This window comes from Chelonoidis abingdonii, chromosome 1, assembly GCF_003597395.2.
Source record: "Chelonoidis abingdonii isolate Lonesome George chromosome 1, CheloAbing_2.0, whole genome shotgun sequence".
Taxonomy (NCBI): Eukaryota; Metazoa; Chordata; order Testudines; family Testudinidae; genus Chelonoidis; species Chelonoidis abingdonii.
Genome location: NC_133769.1, coordinates 255,686,275 through 255,711,812, shown reverse-complemented (window position 1 = coordinate 255,711,812; position 25,538 = coordinate 255,686,275). Strand labels below are relative to the sequence as shown.

Here is a 25,538-nt window from a genome sequence, read left to right as displayed (position 1 = left end):
TTATTCTCAGGGTAACCAGAAGGCGACTTTCTCATGAGACTCTCAGACTCAGGGATGACTGAAGGTTTTTTCTTACTCTCTCAGAAGGAGGTATTTCAGGAGGTGCTTTTCAGAAGGTAAAGAAAGGAGGAGAGTGGTGATAGGAAGAAATAGTCCATGTCAGAGGAATCTGTAAAAGGAAATTATTAAGCAAACTATCTCCTGCAAGTGTGGCTTTATCCACTCACTTGTGCGTCTTCATTACTCATCTCCAAAGCTCCCACTTCGTATCTGGTGTATAGGCAGTTCAGTCCATCCATAGGAACCTGGTAATTATTGATGACCATTTTCATTTTCGTTCTGCAATCAACAAATGAGGTAGCCAGAAAATGAGCTCCCAGTGTGATACTGTGTCATAAAAGAGCTAATATTTGGTTGTGTTAACAAGAGAATATTGAGCAGAATTAGGTGATATAATTTTGGAATATGGCATGAGTGAACCACTGCTGGAATATTGTGTGCAGTTCTGGTGTCCATATTTTTTAAAGGATGTTAAAAAAGTGAAGAGGGTTCAGAGAATAATTTTTGGTTTGGAAGCCAGCCTTACAATGAGAAACTAAAAATTCAATCAGTTTATTTTATTGAAGAGAAGGTTAAGAGGCAACTTGATCACAACCTATAATTACCAATGCAAAAAGAAGGTATGATACTAAAGGGTTCCTTAATGCCTCAGATAAAGGCATAACAAGGTTTAGCGGCTTGAAGTTGAAGTCAGCAAAGTTTAAGGTGGACACCAGGCAAAATTTTAGGTGTGGGGAATTAGCTATTGGAAGGGTCCTTCACAGTATATCAAATTTTACAACACTTGCAGTGTTCTAAATCAGGAGTAGGCGTCTCTAAAAGATATAATCTAGTTCAACCACAAGCTGTGATAAATGCAGGAATTGCCAACTGAAATTCTGAGGCCTGTATTATATAGGAGTTCAGACTAGATGATTGTAATGGTCCCTCCTGGCCTTAAAATCTATGAACTCTTAATTCCAGGCAGTGTAAGTCATAGTGAAAAACAATCTTAAATGTTAACATGCAAGGGTGAATCCAATTTGCTAATGTCGTGGCCATTAGATCAAGTCTTTGTGTATATTTGTATATTCAGGATTGGATTTTGTATTTGTAGGACCCATTGGTGACATTTTCTAAAATGAACGCCTGCAAATAATTGCACTGTGATTACTGTTCAAAATTGTAGGTGGTATAATTTTTAAATGTGTGTATTTCAAACACCAACAATTATATCTTTTGTAGTTGACTGCTAGTCAAGATTTTCACACAGATAATACATGCTAGTCAAAAGAATTTCAAGGGATGCAGGCAGCGATTTTAATAACTTTATCTGAAAGAGAGTAATTAGCCTAGTTTTGCTCACTATGGTAGCTCTGCAGGTTTCTGGTCTTTCTCTGGCAGGTTGTTTACGCATTTTGTTGTAAGGATTTTTGATGCCAGTGAGTCACCACGTCAGTCGCTTTGCAGCTCCTTATGTCCTGGTTTTGTGCAAGTAGAGTTTTTCGTCTTTCTTGTTTAAATCTTTGCTTACTTGCTGGTGATTCATAGTAGAAGAATTTGCAACATTGGTGCAGAACTTGCAAATTGTGAGCATTAAAGTTAATTAATAAGAATGATTCACCTGTTACCCTGCTTCTGCATTGCAGCCTTAGGCCTGGTCTACACTGTGGGAGGATCGATCTAAGATATGCAACTTCAGCTGTGAGAATAGTGTAGCTCAAGTCGACATATCTTAGATCAACTTGGGGTTTGACTACACTTGCAGGTGTGCAGCGCTGGGAGTTAAAGCTGTCTTCGTCCAGCTGTGTAGGGAAAGCGCTGCAGTGTGGCCACATTTGCAGCGGTGTTGGGAATGGTGCATTATAGGCAGCTATCCCACAGAGTGCCTCTTCCCATTCTGGCACCGTAGATTGTGGGAAGGGGGCGGAGGGGGCGGGTCATTCTACTTCCTGTCCCAATGCTCCGTGATGCATTGCTTCACATCCCAGCAATCCCTGTTTTTCCATCCACGTTTGGCGACATCTTGCCTCTTTCAACGGTTTCTGTGCAGCGCAATTTCTGTGGGAAATGGAGTCCGAACTGCTGAGGAGTATGCTGACAAGTCTCACCAGCACATCACGTTTGGCAGTTGAGCTATTCCTTAAGATCCAAAGTGACAGTGACGATGATAGCGAGTCGCGTAATACATACGACACGAAATTGCTTGTGGCATTGACAGACATGCTCAGCACCGTGAAACGCCACTTTTGGGCTCAGGAAACAAGCACTGAGTGGTGGGATCACATCGTCATGGAAGTCTGGGATGACGAGCAATGGCTGCAGAACTTTCGGATGAAAAAAGCCACTTTCATGGGACTGTGTGCTGAGCTCGCCCCCACCCTGCGGCTTAAGGACATGAGATTGAGAGCTGCCCTACCGATGGAGAAGCGGATGGCTATTGCAGTCTGGAAGCCGGCAACTCCAGACAGCTACGAATTGGTTGGGAACCAGTTTGGAGTGGGAAAGTTGACTGTTGGAATCGTGTTGATGCAAGTTTGCAGGGCCATTAATCACATCCTGCTAAGATGTGTGACTCTGGGGAACATGCAGGACATTCTGGATGTCTTTGCCCAAATGGGTTTCCCTAACTGTGGAGGGGCAATAGATGGGACGCATATTCCTATTCTAGCACCACCCCACTTAGCATCCATGTACATTAATCGGAAGGGGAATTTCTCCATGGTTCTCCAGGAGCTTGTGGATCACCATGGGCGTTTCATTGACATTAACACAGGCTGGCCCATAAAGGTGCATGATGCACGCATCTTTCGGAACACTTGCCTATTCAGGAAGATGCAGGCCAGGACTTTTTTCCCCAGACCGGAAGATCACAGCAGGGGACATCGAAATGCCCATTGTGATCCTTGGAGACCCCACTTACCCATTAATGCTGTGGCTCATGAAACCGTACACAGGGAGCCTTGACAGCAGCAAGGAACAGTTGAACTACAGGCTAAGCCGGTGCCGAATGACTGTGGAGTGTGCTTTTGGCCATTTAAAGGGTCGCTGGCGATCTCTGTATGGGAAGCTGGACTTGGAGGGGGGGGGGGGGGAAGCGGCATCCCTGCGTTATTCGCGTCTGACCCTCCTTAATATTTGTGAAGGGAAAGGCGTGAAAGATCAGTCAGGCATGGACCTCCGAGGTTCAACGCCTGGATGCTGAATTTGCACAGCCAGAGAGCAGGGCTACTAGAGAGGCCCAACACAGGGCTGCAAGGATTAGGGATGGCTTGAGGGAGAAATTTGAGGCTGAAAACCAACAGTAATGTTTGGTGCCTTGCACAGGAGTGAAGTACAGTGGTTACAGTGTTAGTAGGAATCTGTGTTTGCTAAGCTGATTTGCAGTGCCTGTTTCTTTCCTGGTCTAAGGTATCTTTGACTTTCTGCAATAATAAACACTCTTTTTTTTCAAAGCCAAGAATTCATTTATTGAAAAGAAAATAACTTTGACAGACATACAAGTTTTTGGGAACCTAAAAGGGCAGGGGGGTGGGATGGGGAACTGTACAGTCACAGGTTTGAATATGTCCTGTCTGGAGTGCTGTGCAATGACTGCTGCAATTCAGGATGGCTATACTGCATGGTGATGGGGGTTGAGCGCAGAGGGTAAGGGTCATAGTTCTCAGGGCTGCTTGGTGAACGTACAGGTGTTGGAGGCAGCTGGTGGTGGTAAGAACCTGGATGCTGGGGAAGGGGGTTTTGAGCTGACATGGGGACACAAGGAAAAGAGCTTTGGGACAAGGGCGGCAGGGGTGGGGCGGGCGCGGTAGTGCTCCACCTGCATGGCTACGAGCGCCTGGATAGAGTCCGCTTGACGCTCCAGGATGCTTATCAGCTGCTTTGCGCTTTTCTTCCTGTCCGCTGCATTTCTGTGGCGGATCCTGCTTTCCCTTTCCCTCCAGTCCTGCACTTTTGGATTATCTGTGACAGAGTGCTGCATAACTACTTGCAGCATATCGTCTTTGCTTTTTCGTGGCTTCTTCCATAGGTTTTGTAGTCTCTCAGCCATTGATAACACGGGCAGCCGAAATCTCAAGGTTGCATCTGTAAAGGCAAAAATGCAACACTTAACAGAGGCAGCATTGTTTATGCCAGACAGTTATTCCCCCGTAGTTAAGGAGGGTAACAGTCTTCCCAATAGCATAATTTTCCCATCCCAAAGAATGCACATAACCCACGGGAGCCCTGAAATAGTGAGTAAGGGGGACTGATTGTTTCAGGGCTGTACTGTCCTCGGGGTTTCTGTGCGTTGGGGAAAGCAAACAGCTGCAGGGGGCACCTACACTGAACACTATCCCAACATTTTCCACAGGAGTTTATCCTGGAAGATGTCTCGCTGCTGCGGGTCACCTGGGAAGCACGGGAGGGTCTTCTACTGCAGGCCTGCACAACTTGTAAAGCGGCGAGGGCCACATTACTCCAAAGAAAACAGCTGAGGGCCGAAACCTCCCGGCCCTGCAGAAACACCCTGCCCCAGGGCCCCCCAGCCTTGCGAAAACAAGCCCTCCTTCCCCAGTGCTGCCCCACCAAAACAGCTGTGGGCCAAAAAGGAAGGTTGGGGGTGGGGAGGTGATACTTTATTTTAAGTCAACCAGGGACTCCCAGCTGAAGAGGTGGCTGGGATCCCACAGGGTCAAATTAAAGGGCTCGGAGCTCCGGCGGCGGGGGAAACCCGGCAGGGCTGGCTCTAGGTTGTTTGCTGCCCCAAGCAAAACAAAATTTGGCTGCCTCCCGTCCCAGCCCTGGGCTCCCCCCTGTACCTCCTTGCTGCCTCAGTCCTGGGCTCTCCCGCCACCCACCCACACACCCACCGTGCCGCCTCAGCCCTGGGTCACTGGGGTAACTCGCTCCCAGGGCGGATCATTGAGCAGGAATTTTGGATGTGCACAAAACACAGACAGGATTGGTTCCCATATGGTTACAGTGCTTCAGTAAAGTGGAACAATTTTCAACTTGTGTGACTTGAGGATATCTGGATGCATATTATAAGACTGTCCTCCATAAATGAGGAGAAGTTGAGGTGTCTTTATTATTCTTTTGTTCTACTCTTTCTTTCTGTGGGGAATTTGCCAATGGAATATCACTGTCTTCCTTTTAAAAACAAACAAAAAGGCAATGGCTGTTGAAAATAGCAATTCCAGTCCTAATAAGCATTTCTTGCTCAATTTTATCCTACTTTTTCTACAGCAAGTTACAGTGGATCAGTATATTTGATTTGGGAGAAATGAAGTAACAGCTGCCCAAACTGAGATTGAGCACTACTGAATTTTGACGTGTTCAAATCTGGAAGGCAGGTGCTGGGGGCAGTGGGGTTGGGCTCCGTGGGGGAGCATGGCAGCAACGTGTCTGGAGCTGCATGGAGCCAGACACGCTGGTTTGAGTGGCACTGTAAGAGGGTTGGGGGTTGAAGAAGGGATCGGGGGGTTCCGGGGGGGCATCAAGGGACAGGAACAGTGGGGGTGGGATGGGTGGAGTTCGGGGGGGCATGCATGGGACAGGCAGCAGTTGGATAGGCAGGGAGCCAGGGGTTTATCATGAGGACAGGGTAGGGTTTGGGGTCCTGAGGGTGAAGTTGGGGAAGTCTCAGGAGGGGGGCAAGTTTGGAGACAAGAGAAAAGGGCAGGCGTAGATAGGGGGGTGGAGGTCCTGGGTCGGGTAGCGGTCTGGAGAGTAGGGGACAATCAGTTGTCCACGGGCGGTATTAAAGGGCTCTGGGTGCCTGCAGCATGGGTAGCTCTGAGGGCCTTTAAATCCCAGCCACGGCCAGGAATTCAAAGACCTGGGCTGCGGTCGCTGCAGGGCACGCCTGATGCCTTTAAATCGCCAGCTATGGCCTGCTACTGGAACACGGCCAGGATTCAAAGGGCTCTGGGGTGCCCGAAGCCGTGGGGACCGCTGGAGCCCTTAATGCAGCTGCGGCTGGGAATCTCTGCTGGCAAGCCGAGAGCCTTGATTCCCGGCCGTGACTGGGATTCAAAGGGCTCTGGGCTGTCCACAGAGCACCGGGTCGGGGGATTTAGAATCCCCCCGCGGCCGCACATGGAGGCTCCGTGGCCGCATGTTGTCCAGGCCTGTTTCTGCTGCAATGCGGATTCCGCTGTGGCCCTATGCAGCTTGCCTGTGTCTTGCAATGATCCCCCACCACTCGTGGTGCGGACCGTTAGCCTGACTGGGACAAAGGACCACAGTGGCTCTCCCAAGAAACCCTGCGCAAGCGCATTCCCATGCTCTGGCTGAAACTTTTGAAGAGATTACCGAGGCTGATTACCGTGACGTGATAAGACCACATCCAATACGCGTGTTCCGCATCTAGGCGTGCATGCATGCAGCCCTAATCCTCCCTCCTCTCTGAAAAATTTCAATCCTGAAAATAAAAGCCACTTACCAGAACCCACTCCTCTGTTTGTCCTCCACCAAGTACCGGCTGCTGCCGACTGGCTGCCTTTCCCTGGTTGAGAAGAGCTTCTGGCTGCATGCTCCTGGGACTCCAGGGTGTCTCTCCCCACCCCAGTACCCTCACTCTTGCTTTCCTCTTCCCCCTGCTCTGAAGTGTCCATCGTGGTCCTCAGAGTGGAGGTGGGGTCACTGCCAAGTATCGCGTCCAGCTCTTTGTAAAAAGGGCAGGTCGTGGGGGCAGCACTGGAGCAGCGGTTTCCTCATGGGCTTTGCAGTAGTCACTACGCAGCTCTTTCACTTTAACCCTGCACTGCAGTGTGTCCCAGTCATGGCCCCTTTCCAGCATGGCCCTTGATATCTGTCCATAGGCGTCATAATTCCTACGGCTGGAGCGCAGCTGGGACTGCACAGCTTCCTCCCCCTAAACACTGATGAGGTCCAGCAACTTGCCATTGCTCCATGCTGGGGCTCGTTTGCCACGTGGAGCCATGGTCACCTGGAAAGATTCACTGATTGCACTCTACACGTGGCTGAGCAAACAGGAAGGGGATTTTTAAAATTCCCGGGGCATTTAAAGGGAGGATCTGACGCTTGGTCACCTGAGGCCAGGGCAGTAGAGTTCGAACTGATGAGCAGAGTGGCTGAACTGGCATTCTGGGATACCGCCGAATACCTCTGGAGGCCAATAACAGCACTTTTGGTGGCCACACTGGTGGAGCAGCGCTGCATCAGCACTGTAGTCGTTATTCCCCAGGTCGAGGTGGAGTACAACCAGCGCTGTAGCCAGGGAGATACAGCGCTGGATGTGCCTTGCAAGTGCGGCCACTGAGTGAGTTGCAGCGCTGTAAAGCCACCACCAGCGCTGAAACCCTCCAGTGTAGCCAAGCCCTTAGATTGACTTACTTTGCGTCCTTGCGGCGTGGGATCGGTGGCCGCTGCTCCCCCGTCGACTCCACTTCCACCTCTCGCCCTGGTGGAGTTCTGGAGTCGACAGGAAGCGTGTTCTGGGATCGATGTATCGCGTCTAGATGAGACGCAATACATGGATCCCCGATACATTGGTCACTACCTGCCGATCCGGCGGGTAATGTAGACATACCTCAAGTGTATGTTGAAGCTATTTCAGTTAAAACCTTTAGACTCCTAAGTTGCGTTCTGTGTTGATCTATTTTCTGAACGTGCAGACCACTCATCTTTTACTAAAGGTAGATTTGTTAATCTAAAATATGGCATGTTTATTCTTTTAAGAAAAATATACATTGATATCATCCTGCCATGCTTTGCTATAGACGTTATTGGAGCCCAGACTTTCGAAAATAAGTACCTACAGTTAGAGTTCCTCACTCCGTATTTAGTGCCTAAACTAGTGGCCTAACTTTCAAAGGTGCTCTGTACCCTACATCTCTCAGTGAGGCATGGTGAGTACTCATCACCTTGGAAAATGAAGCCACTGATTTATTAGCCTAACCTTAGTCACTTAGTTTTGAAAATTTTGGTTTGGGGTAATTTCATAGGAGCCCTGACAATATCTGTTGGCTAGTACATGCAAGGCTTTGGCTGTCATTAATGGTCCCCTTAAACAGATTTATTTATTTTTTTGTTAACAAAAGACAGAGAAGGAAATAAAAAATCACTAAGAACTTTAGATGTCAGTATAATTTTTCATAACTTAGGCCTAGTCTACATTAGAAAAGATTTTCAGGTATAGCTATATCACTATAGCTATACTGGCAAATCCCTCTTAATGTAGATGCAGTTTTTATGCCATCAACAAAGTGCGTTTGCTGGGACAACTTACACTGGTTTAGTCACATGAGCAAAATAAACTATACCAGCAAAAGCATTTCTGTGTCAATACAACACATTTGTGATTTGAAATATTGTGTGTTTAAAAAAAAAAAAAAGTCACAACTCTAAATAATATTGCTGTACCAGCAAAAGTTTCTAGTGTAGAGCTGACTTAAAATAAATGCCTTTGTGTACGCATCCCTTGGAAATCTGAAGTTGGAATCTGTTGTTCTGTTTTATACATATGTAAAACTGTATATACAATGTGCTTTTATCAAGTTTTGTAAAAGCACCGAGCATATTTTAAAGGATTTGAAAAACAGGTCTAAATACATAGACAACAGGAAAGGTTTAAGGTTTCTAGGAGGCCGGAATGAAATCAGAGAGATGTAAGATTTAAAACTGAAAGATTAGCACAAGTTGTCTATTTTGTACAGCTATGGGGTGTGGTTCACCTAGTAAAGAGTGAGTGTTAGTCTAAGGGTATGTCTGCGCTGGGCTGTAAACCCACAGCAGTGAGTCTCAGATCCCAGCTCTGCAGACTTGGGCATGCACTATGGTGCTAAAACCAGCAGTGTGGACATTGGGGGGTGGGCTGGAGCTCAGGCTGTGAACCCTGGGGAGCAGGGTGGACTTCAGAGCCCAAGCTCCAGCCTGAGATGTTTACACTGCAGTTTTTAGCGCTATATTGTGAGCCCCATGAACCAGAGTCTGTAGACCTGGGCTCTGAGATTCGCTGCCATGAGTTTTATAACAGAGTAGACGTACCCTAAAAGACAGAGGGAAATTGCAGTGGTGATCACTGTTCTTTTTAAATCAAGGACAGCAAGCTGCTCTTGTCATTAACTGTCCAACGCTGCAGATGCTTAAAGGCATCTATCAGTTTTATGGCTCTGGATGTGCCCACGATCAAGATGCCTTCAACTTAAGTGTTCAGTTTGAACACTTGTGTCTCCTTATTGACTCATCCCACCACCTTCTTTGCTCTGGGAAACTTACAACTCACAGCTGGATTGAGTCTTCCTTCTTCCCTTCCCGTGTCAGCAAATAAATACAGTAATTCCTCACTTAAAGTCATCCCACTTAATGTTGTTTCGTTGTTATGTCACTGATCAATTAGGGAACATACTCATTTAAAGTTGTGCAGTGCTCCACCCACTCTTATGTTGTTTGGCTGCCTGCTTTCTCCACAGCTGACAGCCTCCCTGCCTACACACCCCTCCCAATGCCTCCTGCCCCTGGCAGACCCCGCAGATCAGCACCTTCCCTCACCTCCTTCCGCTTCCTGCCCACGGCAATCAGCTGGCTTGCAGCGTTTTGGGGTGGGGGAGGAGCGAGGACTCGACGTGCAGGCTCCCCCTGCCTCCCGAATGCCGCAAGCCAGCTGATTGCCCTGGGCATGAGGGAGGAGTGAGGACTTGGCATGCCTCTGCCCACCCTCCTGCCCAGGGGAGGGAGGGGGGAGGAGCCAGGACACAGTGTGCGAAGTAAAGAGGGAGAAGATGGGGCGCGGGGGAGAAGAGGCGGGTCAAGGGTGGGGGCTTGGGAGAAGGGGTGGAGTGGGCGGGCTGAGAGTTGAGCCCCCCGCCCCTGGTGCTTGCAGAGTAGGGGAAGCTGCCCTGGAACCTAGCCCCCCCATTTACGTTAATTCTAATGGGGAAATTTGATTCACTTAACATCGTTTCACTTAGTCCCATCTTTCAGGAGCATAACTACAATGTTAAGTGAGGAGTTACTGTACATGGTGTAGTATTGAGTTGGCAGCAGCATATGGTGAAATAACTGCCCAGGCCCGAGGTGTTGGTGTGCTGTCCTGAGGTGAGGGAGGTCACAGCTAGTGCCGTATGGGTTTGGAGCTGTTCACACTAATGATGGGGCATGGCTAGGAGTGTAACATTCTACAAATATTTGATGCCTCAGAGAAATTATTCCAGAAGAATATGGGGAGGGGGGAGTTACTAAAAATAATGAGCTGAAAATGAGGGGGGGAATTTACGCTGAGTATTTGGGATAAGATTCCCAACACTGAGATCTATTCATTTGTGTAATAGTTTCCCAAGGGAATGGGTGGAGGCCTGATTTTCTTGGGAGACTTCAAAACTAGGCTGCATAAAACACTCTAAAATAAACTTTAGGAATGGTACTCCATTGGGACATGAGTGGAACTACGTGATCTATCTCTAGCTTCTATGCTAGTCTACTTGAATCAGTTGTGTTGCTTGAAAAATCTCCCAGCAGAGGAGGGGATGGTGGTTTTCCCTAATGTGTCTTGAATCTTGAGCATTAGGTACTCTCTCCCCCTTGTACTGTGAGCTCTGCTGACAGGCACTGTCTTGCGTGTGTTTCTCTATCACACACATGCTGCCATTTTGTAACCTATATTGGATAACAGAAGCCAGTTGACCCACTGTCTGCAGTACAAAGAGGCTTTGTAGATCAACCAATAGCTATTTTTTCCTAAGGAGCTAGCTTCTAAATACCTTACTTTTAAATACATGTTGTTAATAAGTATAACTAGTGTTGAGAAGCCTGTGTGAAATATAGTTCACAGTTGGAAGACTGTCTATTACGAATAATGGGAGTAAGGAACATGTGGGGAACATGAAGGGACGAGAAACCAGAGGGGACTGTTTGCAGATGCAGTGGAGGTGTTCATAAATATGGTGTAATGTACTCTGTAAACTACTGTTAAAAGTATAAAGCTTGACACGTTGCATTGCAAAGTCCTTTCAACAGTTTCCGATCAGATATGCCAAACCTGTGGAAAAAACACAGATATTGGGCTTGTTTTTGGCTTAATTGGCTTGTGACTTGCTTGTTGGCTAATTTTTGGCCAACTTGCTTGCTTGGATTGTAGCTTGTTGCTTCTCTTTTTTGATTGGTTCCTGGCAAGCAGAGGCAATGAGGCGGGAGAGTCAGGGTGCACAGTTGGCCCACCACAGTCCCATACTGCACGCCAGGGGGATCTAGTCACATAGTGTTGGGGTTCTTAGGGATTGGCTTGTTTTGCCTTTGTTTTGAAATAGATTAGCTTGATTTTTGGCTTATTGTGAAAGTCGGGGTGCTTATTTAGTGCATGAAAGTTGGCAGCTGTGCTTCCGATGAAGCACACTTGGCTGATTGCCGCTCCCTTGGTGTGGATAGAGAACATGCTCGCAAGTGTCAGTATGGTCTTTGGGGTAGAGCACAGGATTGGAAGTCAGGAGAGCTGTATTGTGTTTATAGTAACTAAAACTAACTTGCTCTTACCACCTTGGCCAAGAGACAGCAACTTTTTCTGTTACAAAAATTACCCATTGTTGACTGTGAGTGCCAGCTGAACACAGGTTAGCTGCAAGTGTAAACAAGGGCAGACTGTGCTCAGCACTGTTTAAACCTTACCCACAGTTTCTGAAATGGTGCAAAACACTGTTCGTTCTTATTTATTTGTTGCAGTTAAACCATGGGTACCTGCGTCCCTTGGTGACACGTGCTGCAAGCAATGGATAATTTTTATAATGTTGCCAAGTTGTTAACCGCTCTCTAATCCTTTTTCTTCCATCTGTGAAATAAATACCACCTTTTTCATAAGGCTGTTTGTGAATGTTTATTTATAAATGTAAGGATTAATTTGTTCATTTATAAATGATTCTGAGTTCCTGGGGCAGGCAGTTAAATATTCTTATAACTGAATCTACTTTCAGGCTAACCTGTTTCAAGGAAAATCATGGTCTTTAGATGTCCCTTGAACGAGGGATGTGTGAGCACAGGCTGCAATCTTCTGAAGAGAAGCTGAAAATGTGTGCAGCACACTGTGTATCCTCTTATAATGTGAAAATCCACAAGCATAGTGTCACCATGTCTTCAAGTCCCATTTTTCCAGGCAGTGGCAACCAACCATAATCTGTTGGCAAACTGTTTGTTTGAAAACATAAAATTCTATGTTTTCATTGAAAGCCTCAAGAATATTGTAACACATTACATGATTTGTGTAACCTTAGGAGTTTGTGCTTGTGACTTTTGCTGCCTTTCAGTCAGCGGCAAGAAGTTTACTTTCAGAGATGATGTTTCTACATGTTGTCACGGTGAACTGTTGAGTGCATCAAAAGCCAACCCTGTGAATTAGTTCACCATGGTTTAACGTTTTCCTTGCCATAAAGGCTGAGGATTTGACTCTTGCAGAATTTAGGTGAAACACAGTTGATTCTCAGGCCACGTCTACACTACAGGATAAAATCGAATTTGCTAAAATCGGTTTTATAAAACTGATATTATAAATTCGATTTCATGCGGCCACACTATGCACAGTAATTCGGCGTTGTGCGTCCATGGTCCGAGGCTAACGTCGATTTCTGAAGCGTTGCATTGTGGGTAGCTCTTCCGTAGCTATCCCATAGTTCCCGCAGTCTCCCCCGCCCCTTGGAATTCTGGGTTGAATCATTATTGTCGCGGGTGGTTCTGGGTAAATGTCGTCAGTCATTCCTTCCTCCGGGAAAACATCAGCTGACAATCCTTTCGCGCCGTTTTTCCCTGGATTGCCCTGGCAGACGCCATAGCACGGCAACCATGGAGCCCGTTCAGCTTTTTTTTTTTCCGGCACCGTATGTGTACTGGATGCCGCGGAGAGAGAGGCGATACTCCAGCGCTACACAGCAGCATTCACTTGCTTTTGCAAGATAGCAGAGATGGTTACCTGTCGTTCTGTACCGTCTACTGCCGGAGAAAACTGGCAATGAGATGACGGTTATCTCTCCCCCTCTGTACTGTCCGCTGCTATCATGAGTGCCCCTGGCTGAAATCGGCCGGGGGCGCAACGCAAAAGCAAAATTGGGATTGACTCACTTGGGACTGAGTCAATCCCTCCCTTATGGTTTCTAAAAATAGAGTCAGTCCTGCCTAGAATAAGGGGCAAGTGTATTAGAGGACCAGTGTATCAGAGCACAGCTGCTCCGTGTCAGTATTCACAGGGGGTGCCCCTGCAACAACCCCACCCGTTGCTTCCCTCCTCCCCCAACCTTCCTGGGCTACCGTGGCAGTGTCCCCCCCCATTTGTGTCATGAAGTTATAAAGAATACAGGAATAAGAAACAGAGACTTGTTAGTGAGATAAAATGAGGGGGAGGCAGCCTCCCGGGGCTATGACAGTCCAGGCAGTACAGAATCTTTTCTTTACACATGAAAGGGAGGGGGCTGATTGAAGCTCAGCCCCCAGTTGCTATGATGAAGACAGTTACCAGCCGTTCTGTACCATCTACTGGGAGTAACTGGGAGTCATTCCCATTTTTACCCAGGCGCCCCCGGCCAGCCTCACCTGAGGCCAGCCAGGAGCACTCACGGGCTGATGGCGACGACGGATATCAGTCATATTGTACCGTCTACCACCGGGGAGGGGGAGAGGAGCGGATACTGCTCTTCACTGCTGCAGCATCGCGTCTACCAGCAGCATTCAGTACACATAGGGTGACATTGAAAGAAGTCAAGAAATGATTTCTTTCCCTTTTCTTTCACATGGTGGTGGTGGTGGTGGGGAAATGAGGAGCTATTCCCTGAACCACGCCAGACACTGTGTTTGAACCTACAGACATTGGGAGCTCAGCCAAGAATGCAAATACTTTTCAGAGACTGCTGTGGACTGTGGGATAGCTGGAGTCCTCAGTACCCCCTCCATCCATGAGCGTCCATTTGAGTCTCTGGCTTCCCGTTACGCTTGTCACGCAGCGCTGTGTATCCTGGAGATTTTTTTTCAAACGCTTTGGCATTTCGTGTTCTGTAATGGAGCTCTGATACAACAGATTTGTCTCCCCATACAGCGATCAGATCTAGTATCTCCCGTACGGTCCATGCTGGAGCTCTTTTTGGATTTGAGACTGCATCGCCACCCGTGCTGATCAGAGCTCCACGCTGGGCAAACAGGAAATGTAATTCAAAAGTTCGCGGGGCTTTTCCTGTTTACCTGCCCACTGCATCCGAGTTCAGATTGCTGTCCAGAGCGGTCAGTGTTGCACTCTGGGATACCGCCCGGAGGCCAATAACGTCGATTTCCGTCCACACTAACCGTAATCCAAATTGTTAATATCGAATTTAGCGCTACTCCTCTCGTCGGGGTGGAGTACAGAAATCGATTTAAAGAGCCCTTTATATTGATGTAAAGGGCATTGTAGTGTGGACGGGTACAGCGTTAAATCGATTTAAACGCATAGTGTAGACCAGGCCTCAGTGATGGGTTCCAGCCTTGCAATTTCACATGGTCATGATGCCATCTACAGACCGCATTTGGTTCTGCTTGCTAAACTCAGTTGAATGCACTGATTATCTGAAGATGGATTTACATAACATCCACACAAAGCATTACTGGGTATAATGGAAAAAATTCTCAGAATCAAATAAAATTTCTGTAGTATTAAAGTTGTGAGACATATAATACCTGTATTTGAACAGCCTGTCAATAAACAATGGGAATCTGAGAAATAAACTGGCCCATAAACTTCCTGTAGGCGAATGCAAAATAGTAAAGTTATGGCTATGGTTAGGAGGTCACTTTATTATAAGCATCAGTTCAGCACCTTTGAAATATCGGGATCCTTTAAGATAGCTCACAATGGGCACCCAAAAATCTCTAAACACTTTTATAAAAATTTCTCACTGTGCTTAGTCATGGATTATTCTGTGGCCTTGGCAAGTCACTTGATTGATGTTCTCCTGTCTGTGAAAATACTTCTCTGGCGTCTCATTGCTAAATCCTTAGAGCCTCTGATGGAAGACCCTATTGAATTGCAAAGTATTTCTTTAAAGAAAAATTCATTAGGGTAAAGAACTGTCTTCATATTTTCTATCAGTGGTTCATATTGCATTATGAATGTAGATAATTAGGGAAAATTCTCCTACCATATGCTCTGTGGTTTATGTGAAGTTACAAGAATCTCAAGGCGAGAAAGCAGCATGTGTATAAAAAGTGTATATTGGCATTCTTATACGTACGGAAATATCACTGTTTTAAAAAAACACCATCTGCTAAATATGAAAGTCTGCACTTTGAAGGGGTTGGGGGAGGGAGGATTATAGAATCTTCATTAAGTACAAGTTTTGTTTGTTTTCTTTCTTTTGCGTACAGGAAGGGGTTGAGGTGCGAGTTGCTAGAATATTCAATACCTTTGGTCCTCGGATGCACATGAACGATGGCAGAGTTGTCAGTAACTTTATCTTACAGGCTCTTCAGGGAGAACCTCTAACAGTAAGTAATTGGCACTTGGTCCTGGGCTTAGAACAAAACCACTTAACGAGTGCTATGGCCAAGATTTTCAAAAGTGACTGATGATTTAGTGATCCCCTAGCTTTTGGATGCACAACCTGAAACACTTGAAAGAGGCTAGATTTTTAAAAAGTGCTGAGCCTCCCACTCTCTGAAAACCAGGCCTCTAAATGTCTCAACCTGGGTGTCCAAAAATAACTAGTCATTCTTGAAAATGTTAGCCTGTATCTATAAACCTTTACAAGTGTGCATAGTACTGTACTGTCAAAGATGTGTTCTCTCCATAAGAAGGATGGTCGTGTGGTTCAGTCATTAGCCTAGGATCCAGGAGACCTCAAATCCTTGCTCTACCACAGCCTTTCATTGTGACCTTTGGCAAGGTCTCTTTCTGCCTCAGTTCCCCATCTGTAAAATGGAGATAATAGCACTGCCCTGCCTCGCATGGGTGTTGTGAGGAGAAATACACTAAGGATTGTGAGGCACTCAGATAATTCAGTAATAGGGGCCTTATAAGTGCCAAAGATATAGATAGAAGCATACATCCTAAATTAATCATAATTCAAAACGGGTGGTGGAGGGGTATTTGAGGTCAAGGATGAGGTCATGAGATATGTAATTTCATACACATGGCAACTTGTTAAATTTCACATATAAAAGTTGCGACTATATCTGGAGCAAAGAGTGAAGTGAATGGTACTAGGAAATCACTGAAGGGTTTTCTAGGATTTTATTGTTTAAATTAGGTATCTATTTTTTTTTTTTAAAGAAAGCGTGCCACAGGGTATATATGGGACAGTTAGAGTTCAATACGTTTGAGTACTCAACAGAGCACACCCTTGTTGAGGGCTTTGCTGCACTGGGTAGACAACCCCAAGATTGAAGTGCATTGTTTGTGGACAGTAATAATTTGTGTGTTGTCTGCATGCTAGCAGAGCTCCTGTTTGTTTGGAAAGAAGAGTTGCTCAGGCAATAAATGTGCCTAGTCAGTAAGGAGAGGGGAGCTGAAGTCAATTTTATCAAGGTATCTAACGGTCAGGAAAGATGTCGGGGGGGCCAGCATTCTTTCTTGAATTTTATCACATTACTTGTTCCTCTTTTTCCGTCTTCCACTAAAACAACAAAAATACCAATTTATAATAATAGAGGGATGTGTTGCCCTTGTGAGAAAACCTTCAAAAGTGACTATACTTGCCTGTCCTTAGATGGGGCAGGGTAGCTAAGTGTCCAAGCACTGCTTATTTCAGTTCTTCCTACAGTTGCGCTGGGAAAGAGTTGCAGTGTTTTGGGGCTGGGGATAGAAGAAATCTATGTAAAGGTATGTTCCAAAACTAGTTGTTTCTTGGTATGATTCTTCTGATTTTACATGGCTATGGTGAGTCATTCCCATTGTGCTGCCCCATGAGCATGCCCACATTTATCACCTTGGGTTAAACCCAAGAATAGTAGCACAAAAGACAGCAGCCTCCACCCAAGAATGTATTTTACATATGGGTTTTCAAAGGACTTTTGTAAATTGTTTTGAAAGGGCCTTCACTCTCCTGTCCACCCCACTATACGCTCCTGGGGTGATATACAGGGGACACAAAGCATAGGTCTCTCTAGGTAGCGTTTAGAAGTTTTGCATAGAGCATCAGAGGTCAGATGTTGCTGTGTGTTTTATTTGATCATTTTCTTATTGCTTATACTGTGCTGGTCAAGTGGTTGATATGCCAGCTTGGCATCTGAATACATCACATAGTAGTTCTGAGCTTCTCTGACATATCCAGCAGAGCCTTGACTTCTTTGTAACTACAAACTTAGAAGGTAATCATTGCAGAGACACACAATTCTCTGACAGCTTTCCTAAAAAGTGTTTTTATGTGGCATATTTATCTAGATTTAAAACAATTCATAGTTCACGATATTTCAAAATGTCATCAAGAAAAGCTTAGAGTAGTGCAGTCCTGTGGGAGGAGAGTTGAAGTCTTGTCTGTTGGATATTTTTTAACTTCAACGGCTATTCTGTAGTTGAGCTCCCGCTGTTGCAGCTGCACCTGTGGGAGGAACGGAGAAATGTTAAACAAATAAGTTAGTGTGGGCATACCCAAAGTCGAATAATGACTCCCTTTAATTCTTTGGAGTCTGACAAGTCACTGGGGAAGAGGATGAGGGTACCAGTGATGCTTCAGCATCCTGACTAGGTGGTGGATGCTGGTTAACTGGAACATAAGGAATGCAGCTCTCCATTTGAATGAATGGGAGGTCAGATTTTTAAAGTTGTCGTAAGTTATTGCTATTGTTTATATTACAGTGTCACCTAGAGACCCAACCTAGGATCAGGTCTCCATTGTGCTAAGCATTGACATGTCACAAAGACGGCCCCTACCCCAAAAGTGTTCTCTATCCAAGTATAAAATGAGACAACAGGTGGATGCAGCAGGCAAGGGGAGCACGTGGTAATAGCGGAACATTTCAGTTCAGTTTAACACGTAGCAATCCCTGCACCCATCCGTTACCCTAACCATTGTCGGATGTTTTGCAGCCATCACAGCAGAGGAGCGTTACAAGGAAAAGTTTGAAGGAGGCCTTGTGGTAGACTTAGTTATAATTTGTAAAAGTCTCTAACCATGGATAAAATAATAATAAATAAAAGCTTGACCCAAGATCACTGGACTACTAGTGCATAAGTATCAAAAAGCAAAGTCGATTAGGCATAAGAGTGAGACTGAAGTTTTGTTGAATTGGCCATGCTCAAGTAAAATAAATCAACAGCCAGCAGAAAAACAGTGAAAAGTGAATCAGAAATCAAAAACTTTGACTTAATTTTTTACAACTTTTGCTGTTAAAATTAAAATCTGTTATCAAATTAACTATTTTAAAACATGAGTGTATTCAATTTTTATCTCCCCCCCCCCCCAACAAAACAAAAATAAATGCATAAAGGCACTTGTTGTTTAAAGAGAAGTTCAAATGTGGGAACTAATTCTACAAAATGGGAACATCTCTTTATTATTCCTCATTAGTCAAATGTTTTTGTCCCATGCGAACAGTCATCTTAGTTTTATTGTTAAAATATTTATACGAGAAGTTGTGGGAGTAGGGGTGAACACAGCGTAATCCCAGACTGCCTTTAAAACATGTGGCAGTGAAGATCACTGAATAGGAAACATGCACAAAATGAATTCCCCTCCTCCTGCCCAGTCTGTCTGTCTGTCTCTATTAAATCACTCTATCGATCTATCAACAATGTTAAAACAGAGGCTGGAAAGCTGTGTGGGGCATGCTGTCAAGTCACCAGTGCACTCTCCCACATTTCTTTCAGAATAAGATATAAAGTAAACTCTGTTAGACTTCTAAATGTTTAGGGCTTCATCCAAAGCCCACTGAACTGAAGACTGCCTTTGAGATTAGTGGAGTTTGGGTCAGACCCTTAAAACAGGCTTAACCTATGACAGATGTTGGCATATCCATCAGATGTGTCCCTGTTTTCTGAGCTTAAATATTCTATCTACTATTTCCAAAAAACGTTTCTAATTCAGTGTATGTCCATGTCAAGAGATGTAGCCCCATTTTTATCCTTAAACATACCTAGATATAGCTTTCAAATATTATCGATTTATACTGGAAATTTCAAAAGTATGCTGATTTATTGCCTTAACTTCACAGCCAACCTGTGTAAAAACAGTACTATGTTGAAGCCATTGCAATGCCTTAGTTATTTCCACGTAACGTGAGAGGAGTGTTTTGTTTTTGGTGGTTTTTTGTTTTTCTTTGTTGTTGTATGAAAAATAGTAGATCTGCTTCAGATTTTCACTGCATAGTCAGTGTAGAGATTCAGACAGCTGAATGTCATGGTCAGGCATGGAAGGTGATATTAGCAGCTGCATTTTCTGTGGAGTAAAGAGGAGGGACACTGGTGGGTCCTGGGAAGACCAGAGAGAAGTAGGCTATAATCCTCAAGACAAAAGATAAGCATTCTACCTGTAGATAGTGAAAAGGGGTTGAATTTTAGAAAAGTAGCGTATGAAGAATTGCCAAGATTAGGATTTGGCCTGGCACTCATGACGTACAGTCTGACAACCAGCTAAGATTGTAACTTGATTTTGTGTCCCATATTCATGCCTCAAGTGGTCCTGGCAGCCTACTTATGGTGATGATGAGGCATACCATACATTTTCATGTTCTTGTAACGTTGATTTTCATTATTTTTTAGGTCTATGGTCCTGGAACTCAGACTAGAGCATTCCAGTATGTCAGGTAAGGCTTGCTTGTTCTCTCTACCACTTTTCTGCTGAGTCTGATACCTATCATCATATTCTGGTAGACTCAGACATTCTACAAACTGGATCAAGCCAGTAAAATATAAAGCAAAATGGGAAATGTACAAACAGTTCTGTTTCTTAGATATGAAGTAGTGTTCTAGAACACAAATTGTACTTTCACAGAGAAGTTGAATATATAAATAGTCCCTAGCCAGGTGAGAACTTTAAATTCAGACATAGCTAGTAATTTGTGGTGATCCTCACCAGTGGATGCAGGTGGTTCTGTTATCATTTTTCTGCTTTATAAAATCTCAAGTTTCATGTCTTTGTAACTGAATACACTGCTGCCATCTTATGTTTTTAGCCTGTGTTAGTAATACAAGGAATTCTGTTGATTAATATCTTGGCAGCTTCTCTCTAAAGCTGCCTGCCAAAATATGACTTCACATCTTCAAGCTTTCCTCTGAACAGTTTAGGGTAATATCAAACATGGCAAGTAGTGATTTAATTTGTATTATATTACAACATTTGTGCTATATTCGTGTCCATCAGCATTTCCCATGGCTTGTACAATTCAAAGTGTTGTCCCATAATATTAGAGGAGAACTGGTTTTTAGCTCATTTAGTGCTGAGACAAAATCCTCCCTTGTTTTAAAGTGACAAAAGTGTAATATTTCATGTATTATAATTGCTCATTCCATGTTAAAATTAGATTTTTTTTTTTTTTTTTTGGTACCAAAAACCAGTATGGTCAGAACTCGATCGTTTCTAATAAGGTGAAGCGTTAGTTTACTAAAAATACACCTTAAGCAGCCATTTAAAATTACTAATTGGTTTTCATTTATTATTTATTTTGCTGTATCATACTGTTTCTTATATCTAGGACAATTCCCCCTTTATCCCTCCGTTCCCATCCCCTCGCACACATCTTGAAGTCTTCTTCACTATATCCAAAAAACAGACCCCCTTCTTCTAAAGCTGAGGTCCCCAATAACCTGTATAAAAACTTAAGGCCTGATTGCACACTTCTCATTTAGATCTAAAATCCTATTTTCCTCAATACATAAGTAAAGGCTGTAGAAGTAGTTCCCTTGAATAATCTTTACTCATTACATCCATTTTTAAATCACTTCAAAAACACTTCAGGCATGAGATACAGGATAAATATATTTCACATACAGGTTTAATATAAACAATGCCATTTTATGGTTAAGAGAACACATTGCACAACACAGTTTGCTATACATAATTACCTAATAGTGCAGCATGATAACTTATTGTTTGCAACGGATGGTTGGGACTGACTGTAGCAGAATTACGATGCATTTATAGAAAACCACATGGTTGTGTTGTCATTGCTGTGATGCAAAACTATGGAGCCTCCTATGGAGTTGAAGGGACTCTATACCTTTACTTCAGTGTGAGTTAATTATCCAAACACCTCAAAATATTGTTAACAATACACTTCAAAACAAGCTTTTATTCAGTTTATTATATCTGATGAAAGCATTACTATCTAATCAACAAAAATCCACTTTTATTTATATAGTGCCATAAAAATGCATGGCACTTAAGAAACTAGTATGCTCTTTTTTGGCTTCAAGAAGCTTACATCAGAGGTCTTGCACTCTGATCCTGATGGCCAGAACCTTACACCCATGCAAAGTTGCTGGGACTTGTACAGACACAGAAGTCTGTCTGTTCAGATCAGATTCAAGATTGTGACCTATATTTATTGAACAGCATGTCCATATCTCCTTGCCAGCTAAACCAAAGTTCCAGGGTTTTTTTGTTTTTGTTTTTTGTTTTTGACAAACTCCTTTTAAAAATCTCTTTTCCCCCTTGCCTTCTGCAGTAGTAGTAAATGGTCTAGAAATTTGTAGCATCTTGATTTGATACCTCATTTGAACCTGTAGTGCAGAAAAGAGCTGAAACCTTTTGTTGTTCCTATTAATTAGTCTGGACCTAGGACCCAGGAGGAGGATTTAGTGTGTAACACCAAGATATCATTTTTACCAAGTAAACTTGTTTTAACAGAGTCTTTTTAAAGCTTCTGAAAGTAAGGACAAACTTGGTAAGCAGCAGTGTACTTGCTTCTTTTCACCATCATGAGCCAATCTATTACAATCCATCTGAAAAATTGGCAGTTACCTCATTTTAAATGAGTGGGAGGCCTAGAGGCCAGAGGAAATAAAGTATTAATTGTTTTTTGGTAATCTATTAATATTTCTTGGTTTGTTTTTCATATAACTAGAGGAACTGAATCTTGTGCCTCCCCAATGTAAATGCTCTCACTGCTGCAAATTACTGTCTAAAACTAACAGCAAGTCCTCCACTGGTTTTGATTTATTGAAATGAATAACTATGGAGCTAACCAGCCAGCAAATTACCAGCTGGTATGAAATGTGGACTTCCACTTGAAATCTACAAAATGCATAAAATCCATTTTAATTGCAGGATTTGATTTCTCCATTCTTCATCTAATTATATTGCTTCAGTGTGGTTCTAGCGAGATGGATCTCTTTGAATAAAATATGACTGTTTAAAGAGAAATGGATATCTACTCAATCCCCGCTTTCCCTTTTGCAGTGATCTTGTGAATGGCTTGGTGGCCTTAATGAACAGCAATGTCAGCAGTCCTGTCAACTTGGTGAGCACACAGTTCTGTTCTGCTACAATTACTTCACAGTAGTCTAGTTTTTTCTTTCTTGCTTGTCATTGGTGTTAACTTTTACAAGAATTAAATGCAGTAAAAATACTTTCCATCATACACAAAAAACCCTATGTTCACTTTACGTATAAGAGATTTGGCATAGTGCTTGCTGGGCTCCTAGACCTTAGATCTGATCACTGTCTCAAGAATCAGAGAATTTTGCAATACGTTTTGAGTATTAATTGAATTAAGCTTTTTGCTCAATATGCAATACAGCAGAGCCCTGTTTATCGGATCTAATTGAGACTGGGAGCAGATTGGATAATCAAAAATCTGGAAAAACCAGAGAATGGGAAAGTGCAATGCTGCAGCACCATCTAGCGGCCACTGGAGAGATCACTCCCCTTGGATCTGTGTGTTCTGGTTGTCCAGTTAACACAGAGAGCCGGATAATGGAGAGTCAGATAAATGGGGTTCTACTGTATTAGAAAGAGGGGGCAGGGAGTAAGTTATTTTAAGACACTTTAGAAAGTCAGTTGAAGACTACCCTCGTTTCTATACATCAAAAGTGCGATCTGAAACCATTGGTGACACACTGTTGTAATTTATTAACCTGCTTAACCTTTATTAACCTTCATTTTTTATTGTCGTTGTGATACATGCCCTTCCCCTGATGGCAATTGTGCTAAAGTATCATCGGTAATAAAGATTAAATGTGGATGGCTATTTCCAAAGCAGGTATAACATATCCATGGTTTATCTAGTCACAGTTTGAAATTATAATATTTAGAAGCGTATGGCATACTGCTGAGGTCAGCTCTTGAAAAACTGTGATGGTTTTTCCCTTGGGATTCTCATGGAAAGCAAAATGTGCATCTCATGAAGCTAAAGCATATGGAAAAAACGGGGACATGCACAATTAAAGAACACCTGAAAACCTGTGAAAACCTAGTTTCTTTTTTGGATGACTAAATAGACTCAACTTGGAAGCCGGGTTTTCAGTAATGCTCTGTTGGCTTAACTCTGCTGCTATTGAAGTGGTAAAACTTCCATTGACTTCATTGGGAGCAAGAGTTAGGCCACCAATGAATGCTTTTAAAATCGCACCCTAGAAAATGCATTTTGTTATGTCTCTGAAGACACATTGCGTACCATGTTGTTTTAAAAGATGTGGGAGACCAGAAAATTTTTGTTTAAGTGGTTCTGGTTACTTTTCAAAGTAGAATTGAGATGTTGTGCCTCTTTGAGGATAATTAACCCTTGGAACAATTTACCAAATTTGGTGGTGCATTTTCCATCACTGGCAATTTTTAAATCAAGTTTCGCTGTCTCTTCAAAGAGATGCTCTCGTTCAAACAGGAATTATATTGGGACAGTTTTCTGGCCTGTTATACAGGAGGTCAGACCCTTCTGGCCTTGTAATCTATGAATTTTAGTTCATTCACACATTTGGTTACTATTCTCATAGTGATTCCTGGCAAATCACAAATATGCATTTTTAGAGATGCTTTGTAATTTCTCTTGTAACCTGTATCCGTTTCCTTCTTAGGGGAACCCAGAAGAGCACAGTATCCTAGAATTTGCCCAATTAATTAAAAAACTTGTTGGTGAGTATGACAAGTAATTATTGGGTGAAGTTCATAGAGGGCTTATATTATCGGCTGATAATTACTTAGTTAAAGTATGTATAATATATAAGACTAATTGAATCTATTTCTTTCTGTTGCTAAACAGCAGTTTTACCAAGGACATTTAATTGTCTACTGATTCTGTAATTAAATATTAGATTAAAAATTTAGAATTTAGTTCAGATTTTCAGTTATACATAAAATGCTGTATGAAGAAAAATGAATATTTAATTTTTATGTGGTAGTTTGTCATGTACTGGTAACTTACATATAGTTTATGCAAGTGAATGGGTTCATTGTGGACAAATGAAGAGCCTGTTGTATTCTTCCTCATTACATGTTACCTTTCCTTCAAGGGAGTGGCAAATGTGTATTACTTTTTTCCTCCCAACAATGAACTTGGCAAAGAGCACTAAGAAACACGGGTAGGAAAGGCAGTTCATGCCCATTCTGAGAGGGAGTACCAGGTAGTTCTGAATATTGCTCCCCATTCTGGTCTGTGCATGGGTTTTTGTCTTTTAAGATGTAAGCTGATCCCTGGCAGGCATACTACACAAAATTCTGGCAGCAGTAGGAAGGAGAGATGCTATGACTATTTTAGATGAAAGTTCAGTACAAGACCCACACAGCAACTCCTGCCGTAAATGCAATCATTGAAAAAAGTCTAAACTGAGCTGAATGTGAATGAAATATATCATGTCCTGAACTAAAATACAAATAGTGTTTGGGTAGATTTGTCCAGGAATCCTCTTCACATTTTCTCCATGAGTTTCTCTCTATACCACCCTCAAAAGTCTTATGCTGTGATGACTGTTTTTCTTCCCGTATACCGACCTGGCCACTAGAGGCTAGAACTGATTCATTCCAGTTCCCATCAGAGTCTCCCTTTCACTTGGCTGGAGGGGATGCTGGAGAACACTTGGCAGTCTCTACCTGTCACCCTGTGTTCCTGCTGTTGTGTGTGCTGCCTTTACAGCATTATTGAATCCCAAATTTAGGCTGCTAGGTAAGAGATTGAAGTCCAGGACCTCCATGGTAGCATTCTCTGAAATGCTTCCAGTTCCACACGCAGGGCCAGTTAGGCAGAACTGCAGGATGAGTTGATGATGTAGGGAGGTGAGGTTTAGATTTATTAGGAACTGGGAAATCTTTTGGGAAAGGGGGAACCTATACAGGAAGGGTGGGCTCCACCTTAAACCAAAATGAAATCAGGTTGTTGGCACTTAACACTAAAAAGGTCATAGAGCAGTTTTTAAACTAAGGGTGGGGGAAAGTTGACAGGTGCGGAGGAGCACGTGGGTCAGACAAAGACGTCCCTTATAGGAGGATCTACTAATGGAGATTCTCTATGCCCTAGTAAGCAGGAGAGTATGGAGGATGATAAAATACAAGTAGGATCTGATGAGTAACAGTCAAATCAGAAAAAGTCTCATTCAATTACATCATGTAATGGGAGACAGCTGAAAAGTGACAAGTTTTTAAATTGCTTATATATCAATGCTATATGTCTGAATAATGAGATGG

General features: G+C 43.5%; 1 protein-coding gene across 6 annotated transcripts in view; it reads left to right on the top strand.

The window, feature by feature from the left end:
• UXS1 (UDP-glucuronate decarboxylase 1) overlaps nucleotides 1–25,538 on the top strand; it is a 94,858-nt gene that overhangs the window by 59,709 nt on the left and 9,611 nt on the right. For all 6 annotated transcript variants that reach the window (XM_032790963.2, XM_075061275.1, XM_032790964.2 and 3 more), the window contains 4 exons: nucleotides 15,355–15,474; nucleotides 19,685–19,728; nucleotides 22,323–22,383; nucleotides 23,936–23,993. In XM_032790963.2, the coding sequence (XP_032646854.1) occupies nucleotides 15,355–15,474; nucleotides 19,685–19,728; nucleotides 22,323–22,383; nucleotides 23,936–23,993 (283 nt within the window). The remainder of the gene's footprint in view (nucleotides 1–15,354; nucleotides 15,475–19,684; nucleotides 19,729–22,322; nucleotides 22,384–23,935; nucleotides 23,994–25,538) is intronic.